General features: G+C 38.5%; 1 protein-coding gene across 1 annotated transcript in view; it reads left to right on the top strand.

Annotated features, from left to right (window-relative positions):
• The window catches only part of LOC101974067 (uncharacterized protein C2orf78-like), a 77,739-nt gene that overhangs the window by 5,605 nt on the left and 48,972 nt on the right, over positions 1–23,162 (top strand). The window contains 5 exon segments of the mRNA XM_078027902.1: positions 11,887–12,207; positions 12,210–12,683; positions 21,271–21,315; positions 21,318–21,485; positions 21,488–21,898. Coding sequence (XP_077884028.1) covers positions 11,887–12,207; positions 12,210–12,683; positions 21,271–21,315; positions 21,318–21,485; positions 21,488–21,898 — 1,419 coding nt within the window.

The raw sequence follows: 23,162 nt of genomic DNA, 5'->3' as shown, positions 1-23,162 counted from the left end.
ACTGTGTAATTTAATTCTTTGTTGTCTTTATGGTTTAGACTTTCCATCAATCCCTTGCCCGTCAATTCCTAAAATGTAATACCCTTGAGGACACAAAATTTTCTCATATGTTGTTAATTTCCATGTGTCCCATGTCTTAAAAAATGTCTCAAAAATAAGAGCTGATCAGTACATGTTTGTTGAATGGGATATACCCAACGGGCTTGAAATCAGCATACTATAGTAATGCTGACACATTCATGTTTACAGCAGCTCAATTCATAATAGCTAAACAATGGGACCAACAGAGCCCTTTAACAGATGAATGGATAAAGAAAATGTGGTATCTATATACAATGGAATATTACTCAGTGATAAAGAAGAATGAAATCATGGCATTTGCCAGTCGATGGATGCAACTGGAGGCTGTCATGCTAAGATAAATAAGCAAAGTTCCCAAAAGCCAAAGGCTGAATTTTCAGTGATATGCATAGATGCTAACACAGAATGTTGGGGGATGGGGGAGGGAAGAGCAAAAGTTCATTGGATTAGAGAAAGGAATTAAGGTATGGAAGAAGGTGGGAATAGGAAAGGTAGTGGAATGATTTAAACATAGGTTTTCTGTGTTCATGTGTGAATACATGACCAATGTAACTCCACTCCACAAATAACCACAAGAATAGGAAGTTAGGAATACGTGGTTGGGCAACTGAACATTGGGACCAAGGGCTAAAGGTGAAAGACTGAAAAAAATGCAGACCACCAGGGCACTGCTTACTTCTCCAGCTCTGACCCGCTGTTGTACCAGAGGTCTAATCAGGCCTGTGTCTGTTTTTCTACTGAGTAGACCACAGGAAGGCCTTCCTACACCAGCTCCTCTCCAGGTGGCCAGACAGAAGTTCCAGAACAGGACTGTCTCCTGGGACATTGACTCAGCGCAACAAGTTCATTGGTGGCAGGTCTGCCACTGTTGGTGTGACCAGATCAGAGGCTGGTTTGGAACTGTGTTTAGAGAAATGATGTTTCTCTTAACTCCTCCCCGAAAACCAAACAAACACAAAAGAATGGAAAGTCGTACTCCATGTAAGCCTAATATGTCAAAATACACTCTAGTATCATGTATAAACAAAAAGAACAAATAAATTTTAAAAACTTTTAAAAATTATACATAAAAAACAGTTACAGTGTCTGCTTATTACCCACTTCATAAAGTAAATGTGTAAACCAAATAGAAAATGATAAAATCACTGACCTGAAGTACACCAAAGAACCCAAAAGTTTCTTATGGCATTTAACTCTTAGAAATTCTCAACCTTGAGATGAAACTTTTAACTGAAACAAAGATTTTGAATTACTTAATATAAATTATATAGTGCATAGCTAACTAGCCATAAAAAAGGAACAGAGTATTTATAAAATACAACCAATCCATCAGGTACACACTTAATCATTAATTTTAACAGACACACATATTAAAGATCTTTCCATGCATGAGGAAAAACATGTTTTCCAAATCTGTTATTTCCTTGCTGACAGGATATACTAGTCTTTAAAGAAACTATAGGTGGTGCTCCAAACCACAGATTACTCTTCATGTTATGGTTTTACATGTATGGTTTTACTGCCACCTTTTTCTTCAATGCCCACATTTTGTGGGCTTAATGCACACCTCTTCAAAGGATAAGTCACCTCCATTCTTAAGGGACAACATCATCAGGTAATCCCAATTCCATGTGATAAAGAAGATAACTTACCTACAATAATAATGTACAATTTCACAAATTGCAATGCATTTGTGTATTTACCTATATTTGAACCAGTTAATCCCATCTTTGTCTTCCCAAGTATCTACTTTTCAAAATCTGTCTTTTTATTTTCCCAATGGATTCACAGAAAACATCTTACCAGTGTGAACAATTTGTCTTTAATACACATTCCGTTTCTGCTTTCTGATAACCTCCTTTCTCTAGCAATGTTCCACATAGGCTGTTGTAGTGTTTCAATGCATGTAACCCACCTAAATCATCTGAAGTATCTTGCTGAATTTTAAAACAATATTTATATTTGAGCTTAGGTGGAAACAGTATCTTTATTTTACTTTTGTCTGATTCTGAGGATCAAACCCAGTGCCTCATGCATGCTAGTGAGCACTCTACCACTGAGCCACAACCTCAGCCTCCTTGCTCATCTTTTAAAATTATTTGTCCTTCTGATGGCTCTAAGCCATCAGAAATCTATCAAAACAGGATGTGTTCGTTTTCATTGTAGATCCATTAGCTAGTATACATTTTCAAACATGATAGCTAATGAAGGCATCTAACCTTGAGGCTTTATGCTTCTACCAAGGACTGCCTTTTGAAGAATTCTTGGTCCCAGGAACATAATGGTTGGGTTAGCTTTGCACATCGGGGTTATCACCAGAATTGGCTAGACCATCCATGGAACTGATTTGGGGCACAAGGAGACAACATTGACCTCAGTAATATGTGAGCAACCGGGAATATGTATTGAATATTACTAGGGTCCAAAAACAATGTCAACATTGAGAAGGGAGCTGTAAGCAAGTCAGAAAATCTCCTGTCTTTCTGGACATCATATTCTGGTGGGCAATGAAAGACAATACACCAACCAAACCATATCAGAGAGAGGTAAGGACTATCAAGAAAACTGAAACAAGACCAACTGATACAGGGTAACTGGGTAGCTCCTTAGAATGGATGGACAGGGAAGTTCTCTCTGAGGAGGTGACATGAATGATAAGATGGATCCAGCCAAGTGAAGAGCACTACAAAAGAACTTCATAAGAGTAATCAACTGGGCAAAGGTCTGGAATGGAACTGCAGATGTCCTTATGGTGTGGCTGGAGAGTAGCAAGGAAGAAGGAAAGTGGGAGATGAGGTCAGAGAGGCGACAGTGGCTGAATCACTCTGCAATCTTGGTAAAGAGTATGAATCCTAATCCCAAGCCTCATGAGAGGTCATTGGAGGATTTTAGGTATCTTTTCAAGATACCTAATACATGAAGAAGAAAATAGAGACAGGAGTAAGCGCTCTTTGGAGCAACTGTGAAGTAGTTGACACTAATAAAATGTGACAATTTTTGGTAGAACCAATGTAGTGTATGAATGATTGAGGGTTTCCTATCTTTAATAAAACCAAGAAGAGAATATGGAAGGAACACAGTGACAGATAGTATAGTACACTGAACCAAGATGAGTCCTAGTTATTCTGCTCAGTACAAAATGTAGGGATGGAGTTTTCCTTTGGATGATATTCTCAGTTCAAAAACTGAGGGTTTAGGTCAGGGGAGGACTTGATGCTACGTTCCATAATTTTGGATCAAGGCTCTTTAGGCCCTTCTGACCACATTTTAGACTAGTTTAGCATGTACGATGTTGCTGAGTCTGCAGGCTACAATTCAATGGATGGAATTATGAAAAAAATATGGCTAGGAATCCTGAGAATAGGAGAGGCAAATAGCATTTGCCTGATTATAACTGAATGTTGGATCTGAATATTTTACTATGTACAAATTATATTGCTATCAAAAATCATCTTACCGCCTGCTATAAAGTTTGACCTTGAATTTCCCTAAAGGCACACATGTTCATGACTTAGTCTTCACCATGGTACTATAGGGAAAAGGTGGAACTTTTAAGACGTGGGGCCTAAACCAGGAACAATGTTTTATGTCCATAATTCCAGCTACCTGGGAGGCTGAGGCAGAATGATCTCAAGTTCCAGGCCCCCTGAGCACTAGAGCAAGATTCTGTCTCAAAATAAAATTTTCAAAGAGCTGGTAATGATCCAGGGTTAAAACTCCAGTACTGGGAAATAAAGGGGGTGCCTAGTAGGATAACTTCTGGTCACTGAGTGCATGGTCTTGAAGTGGACAATGGGGCCCAATACCTCCACTTCCCTCCCTTTCTCTCTCTCATTCATCCAGGTCATGAGGTAAGCAGCTTGTTCCACCATATGCACCCTTCCATCATGTGCTGCTTTGCCATCTGACTAAGGACTGAAACCTCCAAAGCTATGAAACAAAACAAACCTTTTCTCTTTAAAGGTGAATATCTCAGGTGTTTGTTACAGTAACAAAAAGCTGACAATACTCCACATTCCTCCTGGTCTTATACCTACTGCCTTTGAAGGACATGAAAATGACAAAGCTCAAAAACAGTGTGGCCTTTGAAGAAGATGGCGGAAGGGAAGAAGGCACCACCTTAATAACAATGATCATTCCTCAATACATCCTTGCCCAGAGACAAGACAATCCCTGGAAAGGAAACAAACATCACTCAATGACAAGACAAACCCGGAAAAGGGCAAGCATTGATCCTTTCCCAATATACCCTTTCTCAGTGGCAGTACATTAGACCCTCCATTATTGTCCTGTAAAACCACTGCTTAGTAAAAAAAATTTTGCAACCTTTTTCCTGAATGCCCACATCTTGTTAAATCTTCCTTCAAAGGCTAAGTCACCTCCCAGGGTGTTATCCAGATTGCTCCTGTAATGGGTGGCCATTTTCTAACCAGAAAGTTTGCCCATCTGATACCTGACTACACAGCTGAATAAAGGTTTTGATGAATTCATAAGGTCTGCACCTGTCTCCACCATTTTGTGCTTATACCCTTAACCTATAGTAGCTGTGATGTCCCAGAGAACTTATGGAATAATCTGGATTTCAGATACTCACTGTATGTTCTTAGTCTCATATTACACACAAGTATTAAATAAGTAAGCTATCTGAGGTATGTAACTGAGCTAAAAAGAAAAAACATCTTTAAAAAAGTTTACATAGTCCAAGCCATATCTTTATACTGCCAAACATTCCACAATTCATTCTCAGCTAAGCATTACCCCACTCAGGCACAAAAATAAAATTATATTCCATAATTAGCATTGAAAGAGATGGGGAAAATAGGTTTATAACTGCAATATGTATTTTTATATATGAGCAATTTTTTTCTATATATGCGCTTACTAAGACTGGAGGATACAAAGAGAGATTCTTAAGCAGGAATGCTTGATAACTATCAAAACAAACTATCAAGAGGAACTGCCAGAGTCAGAAGTTTTTAGTTAATTTAAGGCCAACAGATATTCCTAACCTATACAGGTAGGCTTGATGTTTGCTAGTATGATTATCCAGCCCTAAGTAACAGAAATAAAGGGTTCTCTACTAGACATGATGGTCGTACCAGTAAAAATTTTACAAGATCAGATGAAACTGAGTAGCATAACTACATCTCATGGGGATGGACATCTGCAACATTAAAAGTTAAATGTTGTGTTTACATTCCTGATAACTCTAAAGATGCTGAAGATTTACATTCCAATATAAAGGCCTTGTCTACTCTGGCCTTATCATGGGGACATCTTCTCAAGTCTTCACACCTCCTAGTGAGAAATATTAACTTCTGTTGTCTTCATATTCATTGACATGTTCCAGAGACTGCAATATTTGTTCAGTACTCATGTTTTTGGTTTCTCATTCATAGAACCACCCATTCCCAGAAGACTTTACCACCTGTTCTTCCGCAACCAGACTTCAATCTGACTAGAACTCCAAAGCTGTTTGCCCCATCCCACATCACACCCCCTCTTAGCTCCAAAGAAGCCACAACAGTTGTCACTCCTTGTTTCCTACAACAATGAAGCCAGAAATAGACAGTCAATATAGATAAGTAAATCCAGTCAGGTTGGATCAAGGAGGCCAGTTTTGGGTGAGTCTTGGAAGTTGGGGACTGTCACCTAAGGGATTAAAATTCCTTCAGAGCTCTTCCTCTACCCTTTACCAAAGATTTGAAAGAGACATAAAAAAGAGAAGGGGGGAATGATGAACCTAGTCTAATTTCATCTTAAGATTGGGAGCCATCAGATCACAAAGTCATGAAAAGTTAATTTCTGTTTTACTATAAATTACTACGATTTCTAACCTTGTTTGAAATTTCTGCCCATGCCTTGACCTCACCCATGCCTGGCTTTCTGTGGCCAGATAACAACCCTCTCTAAAACCTTAGTGGCTCTTCATAATTCCTGGCTTCCCCTGATAAGATAACAACCTATTATGAAACCTCAGTGGTGCCTCATAAATTCTGATGTTGAAATTTGAATTTATTCCCTACATTAAAATGTTAAGCCATGTACATCATTAACCTACTATCTGCCTTTGTATTTTGCTTCTCAAAATCCTGTTATCTGTAAGTTCTCAAGACACCCCCATTTACAACTTTTTATGCTAAAACTGTATTGCTAGAGAGATGGGGTCTAGTCTGTGGTTTAGGGACACACAGTCCTGGACAACTCCTATGTACACTTTAATTTGATTCATAATTGGAGTCCTGGTCTTTTCTTTCCATTGTACTCTTTTCTTTCCATTGAAGTCTTTTCTTTCCATTGTGGTTTAACAGGGCATGGTGGCACTACTGTGTAATCCCGGCAGCTTGAGAGGCTGAGGCAGGAGGATCCCGAGTTCAAAGTAAACATCAGAAACAGCAAGGTACTAAACCACTCATGAGACCCTGTCTCTAAATAATATATAAAAATAAGGTTGGGAATGTGGCTCAGTGGTGGAGTTAATGCCGGGTACCCTTCCCCACACACACACAAAAAAGCTTACTGTAAAGGAAAATGATTAAATCCATAGTTTTACTCCCCCAAACCAGCTGACCAACTGAGTGTTTGTGTCTCTCTGTGTGTGTATTTGCCAACTCAGTCCTGACTTACTTTATAACACTCATAAGAGAAGTCAGTGAAAAAAAACACTCTCCACAAGTTCAAAAGCAAAGGAGTTTTTTAGGTGAAGTTGGGCTGAACAGAGACACACCTCTTCCTTGGGTACACAGCATAACTCATCACAAGAATTTTTCCAAATGCCTTTCTTTACTTTTCTCCAAAAATCCATCAGGTTAAGTTAATTCACAAAACTTCACCATAAACAATCATCAATGGAAAAACATGCAATATGTCTACCAATGTTGGATTTCTTTAAAATATGACCCAAAACAGTGAGCTGAAAACACAGAGCCTAAAAGAGCCATCTATACACTATGAACATATTAATGGGTGAAAAAATCAGGTCATATGATGTAAAACAAAATAAGAATTAAAATCTTTATCTTATAGAATTCATGACAGATTCTGGACTTTCTACCTAGCTAATATAAAATAAGCAAATATATATATATATATATATATATACACATATACATATATATAATAATTATATATATACATTCATATATATATAATTATATATATACATTCATATATACATTCATATATATATACATTCATATATATATATATATATATATATATATATATATATATATATATATATATATATTGCACAAGCTAGGTTCAGTGGAACATGGCTGTAATCCCAGAAACTCAAAGGCTGAGAATGGAGGATCTCAAGTTCAAGACCAACCTCAGCAACTTGGAAAGCCCCTAAGCAATATACTGAGACCCTTTCTCAAAAGAAAACAAAAAGGGATGGGGATGTAATGCAATGGGAAAGTTTCCCTGGTTTAAATTCCCAGAAAATGCACCTCCCCTCAAAATTTAATTGCCCCTTTTATTAACACAGAATGAGACCTAAATGTGTTGAATTGTTTCTGAAAAAAATAAATTTTTTAAAAAAAATCCATGTTAACTATTTTTTATTTACCCTCTCTTTATGTTTTCCTAATGTTCTAACTATTCTCCTGGTCTTCCAAGCATGCAAGACAAAGAAAGTGAGAAGCCCGAGATTCTATAGTGGCTGTTTGCATGGGGGAGGAAGTCACAGTAACTGCCACACTGGATCTACTTAAATAAGAAGAGAGAAGGATCCTCAGTGCCTCTCACATATGAAAGAGGCTGATGGCAGGATGTCTACATGATCAAAGGAGCTGCCTGCAGCAAATTATAAGTTAAAGCAGTACAACAAACTCCAGAAGAGGAAAATTTTACAGTCAGCTGGGTCTTCCACCATTCTAGATTATACTTCTATTATTCAGAGTTTATTTTTGCAAGAATCAGCTCACAGAAAAGAAGAACCCTGCTCCTGAAGTCAAAAGAAAGTAATATTGATGAGTATATTAAGGCAGAATCAAGGATTGTCCATGAAACAATGTCTACAATGAAGAGGGAGTGGGGAAAGGAGAGCAGAAGAGAGTTACCAGTCCCACCTGGCCTAGCTAAGCCGAAAGAAAGTAGGAGTCAAGGAGAAATCTTGGACCACATCATTCCCCAGAGAATGCACTCAAGGAGCTTCACACTAGGGCTGGGATTGTGGCTCGATGATAGAACATTAGCCTAGCATCTGTGAGGCAATAGGCTCAACAGATTATATAAAAATAAACCAATGAAAGAAAAGTATTCTGTCTTCTAAAACCAGAAAAATAAAACAACAACAAAAAAACTTTTTGACTAACCCCTTTCTTAATCCTTGAAAACTGCAGTAACTTCACAAATCAAATCAACTTCTATGGTTCCACAATAACTATACTTGCTCAATCTAGTTGTCTCTCTCTTCCATCTCCAGGGATATTAACAGTATCTGTTAATATAGAAATGTATACACTATTACCTCTTATACTGTGAAATATAATTTATAACATATTCATAATATTTTAATGAACATTTAGAAGGAACACTGAGATAATATCCCTAACACAAGAGCCTGGGGGAGGGATGAGCCTGGGGTGAGCCCATTATGTCCCTGTTGCAGGATTCACCTTTCCAGAACTGAGCCATTTAGTTTCTATTATAACTCTCCTTGTCACTTTATCCATCCAATCAACTCTCTTGTCATTTTCTCTACCCAATCCCACCTTCTTTTGGGAATTTGACCGCCATATTGGCTACCTTATACCACTAAACAGCGAGTTTTGTGACATCATTCTCCAACCAAACCTAATGCCACCTGCTAGAATCTTAGGCTTGCCATGCAGTTGTAAACAAATTTGGAGCATGCAAGTGACCAGTGACCAATAACCACTCAACACAGTGGCTGGTGGCCAGTGAACAGTGACCTGTGAAATCCATACTGGGAAACAGCCTCAGCCACCTCAGCATGGACATGTTCTCAAGAAAAACGAGGTTGGTTGGGATGGATTGTGGAAGAGAACCAAAGATTTTAAATCAACAGACAGCACAGAGTGATCTGCAAAACATGAGGCTGGTTTAGAGGATGTTTAGAATAACCAACTTCAAGGAAACTAAGACTTGAATTAGGGCATTACTGGGGTAAGCACTTTATCACAAACGTCACACTTGGCTGTTAGTTTTTCTATGACCTCTTTGAACACAGATGATGTTGACAGTTTGAAGTGAACATTTTAAAAGTATGTTTTAGAAATGATTCTTTCTATAAATATATAGAGAAAGTGATTGTAGACAGGGCTGGGGCAACAGCATTCTCCATGTCCTATTTTACTTTGATTTTTGAACTACATGGATTTTAAAAAACTGATGTGCCCTAACCTGTATCAGAAGGACAAATTCCTTTGTGTGACAGGTAGTTTTGGAGTAGAACCTATTTTTCATCTTTCCAAGTGTTTTCTTTCTAAAATAGAATACATACAAAGAGTCATTAATGATTTTTAAGCCTAAGAACCAGAAGAGAGACCTATGGAAGAATAAAAAGTCAATTCTACATCTCTAATTTCCATATTTATCTAATATTGTGAAGTCTTTTTGGTTTTTCTGTATATCAAAGAATTATTTTAGGCTGGGGGAGTAGGTCCATGGTGAGGGTCATGCTTAACATCCTAAAGTCCTGGTTCCACTTCCCAGCACCAGTAACCATAAAAAAAATTAAAATTAAATTTATTATTATATTCTATTGGTGGTGGTTTATTCAGACTTTAGGGATAACATTTTCTTGTTAAAAATAATTATAAAGTAGAATTTCAGGACAAATATAAATTACATGCTCATTTTGAAGAATTTTCTTTGCCTATTATGACTGAAATGTTTATCAGAAAAAAATTGTATTAACTGAAATATCTACCTACTGGCATTCATATCTTTTACTTTTTAGGGGTAATAGAGGAAGATGAACAAGAAAAGTTGATAAAATTACTTTACCCTTCTTGTTTTGTTCTCTATTTGTAAAAAATTCACTTTTTCCCTTTGTTCCTTCCTTCCTTTTCTTTCTTCCTTTGTTTCTTCTTCTTTCCAATCCTGGGTAATGAATGCAGGGATTGAAATGCAGGATCTCATACTAACCAGGCACGCTACCACAATCTATATCCCCATCACATTTTGTTGAGCTTCTGAGACAGGATCTTGCTAAATTACCCATGGTGGTTTTGAATTCCTGGGCTCCAACAATCCCACAGCTTCAGCCCTTGAATGCTGGGACTACAGGCCCACCCCACCATAAATCATAGTGGATTTTTGCTTCAGTTTTTGCTTTTGCATGTGGTGGGAAAGAAGTTGGTTTGGATTTTGCTTTTCTACAGTTTTAGGGAATGAACCTAGGGTCATTTTAACACTGAGCTACATCCCCTGCATCCCTTCCTTTTTTATGGACACAATCTTTATTCATTTTTGTGTGGTGCTGTGGATCAAACCCAGTGCCTCACATGTGTAAGACAAATTCTCTACCATGGAGCTGCAGCCGCAGCCCTTTTAAAATTTTATTTTGATAGTGTCTCACTAAATAGCCAAGACCGTCCTCAAACTTGCAATCCTCCTACCTCAGGTTCCTGAGTAGCTGAGGTTACAGGTGTGTGATACTGCAGCTGGTTTCATAATCCTTTTTATTGAAATATGCTTTATATTGAAATACATTCTGGCTCCCTATGTGTTCACTTTTCTTAATTTTGCTGCTTATGTTGGCTGATAGGAGTTTCTCTGTCTATATGTACTTCATAGAAATTTATTGAAAACCACCTTCAATGGTGGGCAGTGTTTTGGTTAACAGCATTCAGGAAAATAAACTAGAAACATTCACTTTTCTAATACTGTATGCATGATAATAGATCATTGTTTATTAGAAAATTTGCTATGCTTTGATGTTTGCTACATATCTAAAATTTCACTAGTACCTATGTATTCTTTGTAGTTCTGTGCTGTTTTTCACTTTTTGCCTTTCTATCTTTCCATAACTTACTATGTATTCCCCCATACGAACCTTAACTAATATATCACTTTGGTTCACAGATGAATTATCACTCCTACCATTATTGTAACCACTTTCCAGATTAGACACCTAAAACTCAGAAAGTTTAAATATTTTTTCTTCCAGGAGGCATTTCTTGAGAAAGTTACTCTCAGGTATTCATTTTGATGTAGAATTAGAAGCCAGGCTCAAAGAGGGTATAGAAAGACCCATTAAATGTACCATCTAGATAGTAAAACTGAACCCTAGAAAATGGTATATGATTTGAACAAGCAAACTGAGACACTAAAAATAGCAGTGGTGATACCAGAACTGTTTTATCTGAACAGGGGAAAATAAAATTCTTTTCTCCTGACTTGTGCTCTTTGTCTAGAGCACAGAGTCCCAGCAAGGGAGGAATTTTCTATGACCCCTTACTGATATTGAACAAGTCAATCTTATTTCTCTGACCCTATTTTGTCACTTACAAACTGTTAATGTTAAATGTTCTCAAAGTTCTAAAATGCTTCAGTTCTAGGGTATATTCATAAGTCAATACTATTGTCCACTCAAAGGAAAGATAAGGGAGAGATAAGGATGCTGTTAGTGAACAAATGAGTGAAGCAAACCACTTGGGTCTATGGTGCCCAATTGTAGAGAAAAGAAAGTTGATCAGAAGAGTACCAAACTTCTCCAACACTTGCAGCCAACCTAAATGGTAATATTTGGGGTATCTCAATGATTTCTAATATTGGAAGCATTCTGACTGCCACAACCTCAGGATGATATTCATCCTCAAATATCGCAAGAATCTTCCTGTCTCATCAATATTTTCACCTCACTCTTGCTTCCTACAGAAAATTTCCAAAATTTTTCTTTACATGGAACTGCACATTCTCTGCAATTCTCTATTCCTGTGGCAACCAATGCAGCTTCCGTCACAGTAAGTGTCTGCAACTTCTCCAGAGCCTCTGCTCCAGCTGCCACTTCAGTATGGTTACTGCCCTCAACCTGTGGCACCTCCTTCCAGCCACTCGTGGGCAGTGCCTACCTTTATAAACATTCTAGCACAGACATGGTGTCTGGGGTTACTGGCCAGAACCAGATGCCCATGGCATATGCCTCCTAACCAATATTTCTGAATGGTATATCCCAAGAAGTGCTGAAAAGAGCTCATCTTCACTTGAGGATTTTAGTCTGACTCTCACTGAACAGGACACAGCAGGTTCTTCCACTTCTATGACAGTCCAATATGACAAAACTTCCAATACCAATGTGATGGTCTCTGTGTATACATCATTGTCTGCCAGGTTTGTCCAAGTGACACCATCGCAGATTCCAAGTCAGGGACATAGCCTTGCACCTCCCTACCAAGAAGGAAGCCAGGTCTACTACTATGATCCAAACTCTCTGGGGACTCTGCTCTCTGGAGAACATGGCCCCTGCCTGCTATCCTATGGCTCTGTGACATATGCAGGAAATTGGGCCACTACCCCTCAACCAGAAATGGTGACAGTGCTGAAGAAGGTTCAGCCCACAAATGTCTACCATGGGATCTACTACTCTCTGTCTGCTCAACCCATCATAGAAACAAATTTTCAAGGGAGTACAAACACCAGGATGGGGAAGAAATAAGTACAGCATTCGAAATGAGGGTCCAGTTTCCAGCTGGTGGCTGAGGGTCCAGAGATCCTTAGAATTATGTCCTGAGATTTTAACCATTATCCCCTTCTTCAGCACTCCCAATCTCAGTCTCTATGAGAATGCAGGACATCATAATAGCCACCCACCATGCATTTAGGAGACCTCCAGGAGCACATTGATGGAAGCTACTTTTCACTGCATTGGCAGATTGGTCCACCTACATCACCACATTATAATTTATTTCCCTTGTTTTTCTTTGGTTTCCTAGGAAAATACTTCAAAATGTGCCATGGGACTAAGAGTTTAACTGTTCCTTAATTTACTGTAGGACTTAAACTTTGTATTCAGAGATTCTGTCCAAAACTCTGTCCTTTCACATATACTTCATGAGCAACAGTTCCACCCTCTCCTAGTTCATGGTGTTAAGTGTTCTCACACTCTGCAGAGAGGGGCGAGATTTGAGAGGCCTGTATATGAGCAGGAGAGACTTCATGAAACAGTTTTTCTGTATTTCCCACAGAGTAGGCAAATGCTCTACCTTTGAGCCATGGTGCCATTATGATGTGCCAGCCCAAAAGTAAGACATCAAGTGATCACCTGTAACTAACTGACACCTCCTAACAGAAGCCAGTCCATGGTCCTTAAAAACTGCTACTAGAGACCGGAGGAGAAAGGATGCCAGGTGCCCAGCCAGACCGAAGGAGGAAAGATGCCAGGTGCCCAGCTGGGACCAGAGGAGGAAGACACCAGGTGCCCAGCCAGACCGGAGGAGGAAGTCTGGCCCCAGCCCAAGTGCTAGTCCAGAGGAAGCCCATCAACCCTTAAAACCCATCAAAGGGGGTGTGGCTACCAGCACTGTTCTGTGGCTGATCCAGGTACCCGGTTTCCAACTCCCTCACCCTTAGCTGCCATAACTCAAAATATTTCCGACAACCTTTTGGGGGTTGTAGCTATCAATGCAAAACAACAACTGTACAGGCACCTGGTTTCTACCTCAGAGACTAGAGTAGGGAAGATACAGGTGGAAGCTCATTTCCTTTCACACTGGCTATACCCACCACCCTGAATACAGAGGCTCAAGCTAGGAATAGACAATGTCACCTACTGGAAGCAAGGAAAACTGTGTTCTGAGAGCTTTTTTTTTTCCTCTCTTTCTTTCTCTCTTTTCTTCTCTCTCTTCACAACTTCAGCGTACGTGAAACCAAGAACTGTGCATGAACAACCAAATTACCAAAGTAATATAATATAGAGGAATTGCATATACCCCACCTTCCCCCCATTTTTTCTTGATTTCTATCTTACTTTCCTTTTCCTTCTCTTATTTCTCTTTTCTTCCTTGTTATTTTTTTTCTTTTCTTTTTTTCATTTGTATTCTCTCGATCCCACTTTCAATCTCCTAACTTTTGCTATCTATACATAGGGTAACTATCTAAATAGATAGGAGGTTGAGTCTATACATTCATCCATAAATTACCAGTCTAGTGGTTAGAGTTTTCCAAAGGTGCTAAGTTAGTTTAACCTCATACCCTCACTCCTTTCCCTCTAAGTATATCATCCTTCGTCTGAAATTAAGTTTTCTATATGCCACCAGATATGGTATGCCTTTTATGAAACTAATGAATATATTCTTAAGTAATAATTAAAACCAATATCTATAGTCTTATAATCTAACCATAAAAGTATTAATAATGAAAACTTGTGCTTAGATGATGTACTGTTAATATTGGGAACTGTTAACATTGTCTTTCTCCGCAAAAGACAGATTTTGGAGCTATACAAGAACAATACAAATATATAAGGGAAAAAAAAATTAACAAAACAGTTTCACAAAGCTAGAAAGAATCATGAACAGTATGAAAAGACAAGGAAATAAAGGACCACAAACAATACAAGTCAATTCAACATTAGATGAGGTAATATCTGCAGCTGATGGAATGTCAGACAAAGAGTTCAGGATATACATGCTTCAGATGATCTGGAGTCTCAAGGAAGACATTATACAGCAAATTCAGACAATGAAAGGTCACTTTGACAATGAATTACATAAACAAATCCAAGAAGCAAAAGATCAACTCTATAGGAAGATAGAGGATATAAAAAACAAACAGAAATCCTGGAAATACAGGAAACAATAAACCAAATTAAAAATTTAAATGAGAGTATTATCAGCAGAGTAGAGCACTTAGAAGATACAACTTCAGACAACGAAGACAAAGTTTTTCAACTTGAAAAGAACATAGACAGCTCAGCGAGAATATTAAGAAATCTTGAGCAGAACATCCAAGAATTATGGGATATCATCAAGAAACCAAACCTAAGAGTTATTGGGATACAATAACTGTATTGGGATACAATAACTGTATCCTCTTGTATTGGGATACAAGAGGGTACAGAGTTCCAAACTAAGGGAATGAGCAATCTATTCAATGAAATAATACTAGAAAACTTCCCAGAATTAAAGAATGAAAAAGAAATCCAAATACTAGAAGCCTACAGGACATCAAATGTACAAAATCATAAGAGATCCACAACAAGACACATAATAATGAAGATGCCCAACGTACAGAATAAGGAGAGAATCTTAAAAGCCACAAGAGAGAGGAAGCAGATTACATTTAGAGGTAAACCAATCAGGATAACTACTTATCTTTCAACACAGACTCTGAAAGCTAGAAGATCCTGGAACAACATATTTCAAACGCTGAAAGAAAAAGGGTTCCAACCAAGAATCATGTATCCAGTGAAATTAAGCTTCAGGATTGAAGATGAAATAAAAATGTTCCATGATAAACAAAAGTTAAAAGAATTTGCAGCTAGAAAACCAGCTCTTCAAAACATCCTTGGCAAAACACTACAGGAAGTGGAAATGGAAAATAACAATGAAAACCAACAGCAAGAGGTAGCACAGTAAAGGAAAAACTAAGCATAGAGGAAAAACAAATCATGTTAAGTAACATACATAACCAAATATGGCTGGAAATACAAACCATATCTCAATAGTAACCCTAAATGTTAATGGCTTAAATGCACCAATCAAAAGACATTGGCTAGTAGAATGGATTAAAACAAAGATCCAAAAATATGCTGCCTACAGGAGACTCATCTGATAGGAAAAGACATACACAGATTGAAGGTGAAAGGTTTGGAAAAATCATATCACTCATACGGACCCTGGAAGAAAGCAGGGGTGTCCATACTTGTATCAAATAAAATAGACTTGAAGCCAAAGTTAATCAAAAGGGATAAACAAGGACACTACATACTGCTCAAGGGAACCATACACCAACAAGACTTGATGATCATTAATATATATGCCCCAAACAGTGGTGCAGCTATGTTCATCAAACAAACTCTTCTCAAGTTCAAGAGTCTAATAGACCACTACACAATATCATGGGAGATTTTAAAACACCTCTCTCACCACTGCATAGATCTTCTAAACAAAAGTTGAATAAAGAAACCACAGAGCTCAATAATACAATTAATAGTTTAGACTTAATTGATATATACAGAATATACCACCCAACATCAAGTGGATACACTTTCTTCTCAGCAGAACACGGATCCTTTCCAAAAATAGACCATATATTATGTCACAGGGCAAATCTTAGCAATTACAAAGGAGTTGAGATACTACCATGCATTTTATCTGATCACAATGGAATGAAATTGGAAATCAATAATACAAATGAGAAAGGAAAAATCCTACATCACATGGAGATTAAACAATATGCTACTGAATGAACAAAGGGTTACAGAAGACATCAAGGAGGAACTTAAAAAATTCTTAGAGGTAAACGAAAACTCAGACACAACATATCGAAATCTTTGGGATACTATGAAAGCAGTACTAAGAGGAAAATTCATTTCATGGAGTTCATTCCTTAAAATAAGGAAAAGGCAACAAATAAATGACCTCACACTACACCTTCAAGCCTTAGAAAAAAGAAGAACAAATCATCAGCAAATACAGTAGAAGGCAAGAAATAATTAAAATTAGAGCTGAAATCAATGAAATCGAAACAAAAGAAACAATTGAAAAAATTGACAAAACTAAAAGTTGGTTCTTTGAAAAAATAAATAAGATTGATAGACCATTAGCCACGCTAACAAAGAAGAGAGAGCATTAATAAGAAAGTTAAAGAACAACAACTACATCAACAACAAAAGGTGAAAATAAAATTAAAAAAGTACTAATAATAATCATTAAAAAATAATAATAATAAATGCAGTCATAGAGCTCAATTAAATTCTCTTCCAGTAGGTGGAGCTATGCCCACTGGGTCAGGCTTCTCTTCTTGATAGGTGGGAACCAATCACTGTGCCTCAGCTCTTCTTCCCAGATTGTGTGGGTCTCCAATCCTGAGTGCCTAGGGCCTTCTCTTGTGGTTCCTCAATCCAGGCCCCGCTCACCTGTGATGCTTACCACAATACTGGCTACACGCTGGGTATGCTGCTCCTGGGAGCTCTGTTTTCATGGATGCCTGGGCACATCCTTTCTGTTTGCTTCCCTCAGACCCTAAGTTTGTATGGCTTGGGGCTGAGGACCCCCAGCAAACTTGTTTGCCCTCAGGTAGCAACTCCCCTGGTAGCTGGTGCAAGGGACCTCTGTTGTCAGAAGTGGTGGAAGCGATAGCCGGGAGTTCTGCGCCACTGGTCCCACGTCCGTCCTGATTCCCTGGGTCCGGCTATGGTGCTCAGTTGGCTTTACCTCTGTGAGTTCAGGTGGGCCGACTAGTTATTTCAGTGGGATCGTTAGTGCTGAGTCACGAAAAGCAGGCGAACCAGAGCTTGAATGCAGCTGATTCGTGGCATTTATACACCATGGAATATTACGCAGCACTAAAAAATGACAAAATCATGGATTTTGCAGGGAAATGGATGGCACTAGAGCAGATTATGCTTAGTGAAGCTAGCCAATCCCTAAAAAAACAAATACCAAATGTCTTCTTTGATATAATGAGAACAAGCAAGAACAGAGCAGGGAGGAAGAGCAGGAAGAAAAGATCAACATTAAACAGATACACTAGGTGGGAGGGAAAGGGAGAGAAAAGGGAAATTGCATGGTAATGGAGGGAGACCCTCATTGTTATACAAAATCACACATAAGAGGTTGTGAGGGGAATGGGTAAATAAACAAGCAGAGAAATGAAATACAGTAGATGGGGTAGAGAGAGAAGATGGGAGGGGAGGGGAGGGGGGATAGTAGGGGATAGGAAAGGTAGCAGAATACAACAGTAACTATTAGGGCATTATCTAAAAATGTGGATGTGTAACAGACGTGATTCTGCAATCTGTATTTGGGGTAAAAATGGGAGTTCATAACCAACTTGAATCAAATGTGTGAAACATGATATGTCAAGAGCTTTGTAATGTTTTGAACAACCAATAAAAAAAATTAAAAAAAATAAATAAAATGTTAAAAAAAAGAGAAGAAGAGAGAGAACCCAAATTACTAGCTTACGGGATGAAAAAGGCAACATCACAACAGACAATTCAGAAATACAGAAGGTAATTAGAAATTATTTTGAAACCCTATACTCTAACAAAATAGAAGATAGTGATGGCATCGATAAATTCCTTGAGACATATGAACTACCCAGATTGAGTCAGGAAGATATAAACAACCTAAACAGACCAATATCAAGTGAGGAAATAGAAGAAGCCATCAAAAGACTACCAACCAAGAAAAGTCCAGGTCCGGATGGATATACAGCAGAGTTTTACAAGAACTTTAAAGAAGAACTAATACCAATACTCCATAATCTATTTCAGGAGATAGAAAAAGAGGGAGAACTTCCAAATTCATTCCATGAGGCCAATATCACCCTGATTCCCAAACCAGATAAGGACACCTCAAAGAAAAAAAAAACTACAGACCAATATCTCTAATGCACTTAGATGCCAAAATCCTCAATAAAATTCTGGCAAATCATATATAAAAACATATCAAAAAGATTGTGCACCATGATCAAGTAGGATTCATCCCTGGGATGCAAGGCTGGTTCAATATACAGAAATCAATAAACGTTATTCACCACATCAATAGACTTAAAGATAAGAACCATATGATCATCTCGATAGATGCAGAAAAAGCATTCGACAAAGTACAGCATCCCTTTATGTTCAAAACGTTAGAAAAACTAGGGATAACAGGAACTTACCTCAACATTGTAAAAGCTATATATGCAAAGCCTCAGGCTAGCATCATTCTAAATGGAAAAAAAACCTGAAGGCATTCCCTCTAAAATCTGGAACAAGACAGGGATGCCCTCTCTCACTGCTTCTATTCAATATAGTTCTCGAAATACTGGCCAGAGCAATTAGACAGACAAAAGAAATTAAAGGAATTAAGATAGGAAAAGAAGAACTTAAATTATCACTATTTGCAGATGATATGATCCTATACCTAGAAGACACAAAAGAGTCTACAAAGAAACTACTAGAGCTAATAAACGAACTCAGCAAAGTGGCAGGATATAAAATCAACATGCATAAATCTAAGGCATTCCTGTATATCAGTGACAAATCTTCTGAAATGGAAATGAGGAAATCCACCCCAATCACAATATCCTCAAAAAAAAATACTTGGAAATCAACCTAACAAAAGAGGTGAAAGATTTATACAATGAAAACTACAGAACCCTAAAGAGAGAAATAGAAGAAGATCTTAGAAGATGGAAAAATATACCCTGTTCATGGACAGGCAGAACTAACATCATCAAAATGGCGATATTACCAAAAGTTCTCTATAGGTTCAATGCAATGCCAATCAAAATCCCAACGGCATTTCTTGTAGAAATAGATAAAGCAATCACGAAATTCATATGAAAAAATAAAAGACCGAGAATAGCAAAAGCAATTCTAAGCAGGAAGTGTGAATCAGGAGGTGTGGCGATACCAGATTTCAAACTGTACTATAAAGCAATAGTAACAAAAACAGCATGGTAATGGTACCAAAACAGGCGGGTGGACCAATGGTATAGAATAGAGGACACAGAAACCAATCCACAAAATTACAACTATCTTATATTCGATAAAGGGGCTAAAAGCATGCAATGGAGGAAGGATAGCATCTTCAACATATGGTGCTGGGAAAACTGGAAATCCATATGCAACAAAATGAAACTGAATCCCTTCCTCGTGCCATGCACAAAAGTCAACTGAAAATGGATCAAGGAGCTTGATATTAAATCAGAGACTCTGCATCTGATAGAAGAAAGGGTCGGGCTACAAATTCCTTAATAGGACACCCATAGCACAAGAGTTAATAACAAGAATCAACAAATGGGACTTACTTAAACTAAAAATTTTTTCTCAGCAAGAAAAACAGTAAGAGAGGTAAAGAGGGAGCCTACATCATGGGAACAAATTTTTACTCCTCACACTTCAGATAGAGCCCTAATGTCCAGAGTATACAAAGAACTCAAAAAATTAAACAATAAGAAAACAAATAACCCAATCAACAAATGGGCCAAGGACCTGAACAGACACTTCTCAGAGGAGGACATACAATCAATCAAAAAGTACATGAAAAAATGCTCACCATCTCTAGCAGTTAGAAAAATGAAAATCAAAACCACCCTAAGATACCATCTCACTCCAGTAAGATTGGCAGCCATTATGAAGTCAAACAACAACAAGTGCTGGCGAGGATGTGGGGAAAAAGGTACTCTTGTACATTGCTGGTGGGACTGCCAATTGGTGCGGCCAATATGGAAAGCAGTATGGAGATTCCTGGGAAAGCTGGGAATGGAACCACCATTCGATCCAGCTATTGCCCTTCTTGGACTATTCCCTGAAGACCTTAAAAGAGCGTACTACAGAAATCCTGCCACATCAATGTTCATAGCAGCACAATTCACAATAGCTAGACTGTGGAACCAACCCTGATGCCCCTCAGTAGATGAACGGATAAAAAAACTGTGGCATTTATACACAATGGTGTACTACGCAGCACTAAGAAATGACAAAATCATGGAATTTGCAGGGAAATGGATGGCATTAGAGCAGATTATGCTTAGTGAAGCTAGACAATCCCTATTTTTACAAATGCCAAATGTCTTCTTTGATATAATGAGAGCAACTAGGAACAGAGCAGGGAGGAAGAGCAGGAGGAAATGATTAACATTAAACAGAGTCATGAGGTGGGAGGGAAAGGGAGAGAAAAGGGAAAATGCATGGAAATGGAAGGAGATCCTCATTGTTATAGAAAATTACATATAAGAGGTTGTGAGGGGAATGGGAAAAAATAAGGAGAGAAATGAATTAAAGTAGATGGGGTAGAGAGAGAAGATGGGAAGGGAGGGGAGGGGGATAGTAGAGGATAGGAAAGGTAGCAGAATACAACAGTTACTATTATGGCATTATGTAAAAATGTGGATGTATGACCAAGGTGATTCTGCAATCTTTGTAATGTTTTGAATAACCAATAAAAAAAAACTGCTACTAGAAATACCTTCACCACAGTTGGAAGGTTCCCCAATTAGAGTGTTTCTGCATAGAGGGAGCATCCAACTTAAAATCTTTCTTCATTCATTTCTTTGCAGTGATGGAAACTTTCCTAGGGATGGAGGCTTCCTTGGGATTGCAACCTTCCAGACATTTTGTCTGCTACAACCTCCAAAATTCCCCAAATCCTACAGTAACATAAAAAGCCAAGTACTTGAGAGGAACTCACAAACTAAACATGGGGACATTTCAGTAATAACTCCAGTCCAGAGTTCTACTACTTTCTGGACATTGCCTCCAACTCAAAGCCAGGAATAATTAGTACGAAACTAAATGAGATTAAAACCATGCTTTCAAAGCCTCTGGATGCCTACCAGTTTACCATGAAAAACCAAGATCCTCCACTATTCCCTTTAGATATCCCTGAAATCCACCAGCTGCTGGCCTCCATTTGTCTTCTGGACCAAGGGGAGAAGCCACATTCTGAAAATATCCATCTGGGAAACAACAGCCTGAGTCTTGAGGACCAAGGCACACTTGAAAATGGGATTGAATCTAGCAGTGGTTTCACAGATCTCACTGCCCTGGTAGAGGATATTCATCATCCTGAGCTTTTCAGTTCCTTGAAAGACTTTGACCAACTTGAAAGTCCCACAAAAACAAAATCCAATGACACCAGAGCCATCATGGTGAATCAGGGGCAAGAAAACTCAAGTGTCGTAAAGGGTCCTAGTCCTCCAGTGAGGAACAACAAACATAAAGCCTAAGAGTGTCCTGATGGAACTCCTCAGGCCAAAAGGTAACCAGAAACCTAGAGTGTGCATTAGAAGAAGTTGCTCACAGGAATGCAGACAGTAGTAGGGCCCATGTGCACACAGCCAAGCACTCTAACAGCAAACCTAAGAAAGCTGCATCCAGCAGGAATGGCAAGGCTAAGGACCATGGGCAGGAGAAGACCAAGAAGACCAGAGAAAACAACTCCAGGAAAGCCCAGGAGAATAAGCAGCCAGGCAAATAAGTCAAAGCAGAAGAGAAGCCAACCGTGCCCAAGATGAAGCAGAAGAGAAACCAACCTGAGCTTTGCCAAGAGACCTTTAAAAAGCCTGAGGAGTGGCCGAGTTGTACCTCAGTGGTAGAAGGCTCACTTAGCATATGTGAGGCACTTGGTTCTATCCTCAGCACCACATACAAATAAAATGAAGAATTGTGTCCATCTACAACTAAAAAAATATTTTAAAAACATTAGGAAAAATGAGTTACTTGGGGGATTATGCTCAATGGGAGCAGATGAGCCTGATTCCTACCTTAGGAGCTCTACTTCCACAAGAATAGCACTTACCCAATAACAGCATCCACCTGCTGGACTCATTCACTGTTATATCCCTAACACCTAGAACCAGCTGTTCAATCAGTATTTATCAAAATGTTGAATTGACTGTATTTTGTCCTGTATTGGCTCCTGCCAGGACCTGACCAATACTCTATGCCCTCTGTTTGACCAATATTTCCAATGTCTCCATTTCTTTAGGCATAATCTACTACACTCATATTCTGAAGGGAAATAGTCAACAGAGAAGTAGATGGGGTACTGTTTACCTTAGGTGTGATCTACTATGTGCTGTGTAAAACTGTCTTCCCAGATACTTCTGCAAGGGATCTATGAGTTAAATAGTGAAGCCCTGCATTGACATACGTGTTAGTGTTTACTGGGGAGGGAGGATGACCTACAATGTGCTTTCAGTCATCTTAAAGCCAATGACCACACAGTCACTTTAGGAAACCCCAAGAGATATATACACAATTATGTTTGGCAGAAAAAAGGCACTGGAGCTGGTACACCTGACCTGGATCTTTAAGTTATACTTTCACAAATAGGTTACCATAGAACAAGCTTCCAGGGAGCTACCAAATAAATTTCAGAAAGTGTCTTCAGAGATAAGCTTTAAAACCAAAGCATAAATTTTCAAGGTGGTGACATACAAAGTCTCCT

Source organism: Ictidomys tridecemlineatus, chromosome 12, assembly GCF_052094955.1.
Source record: "Ictidomys tridecemlineatus isolate mIctTri1 chromosome 12, mIctTri1.hap1, whole genome shotgun sequence".
NCBI lineage: Eukaryota > Metazoa > Chordata > Mammalia > Rodentia > Sciuridae > Ictidomys > Ictidomys tridecemlineatus.
Note: the sequence above shows the minus strand (reverse complement) of the source record. Positions and strands in the feature narration are given on the sequence as shown.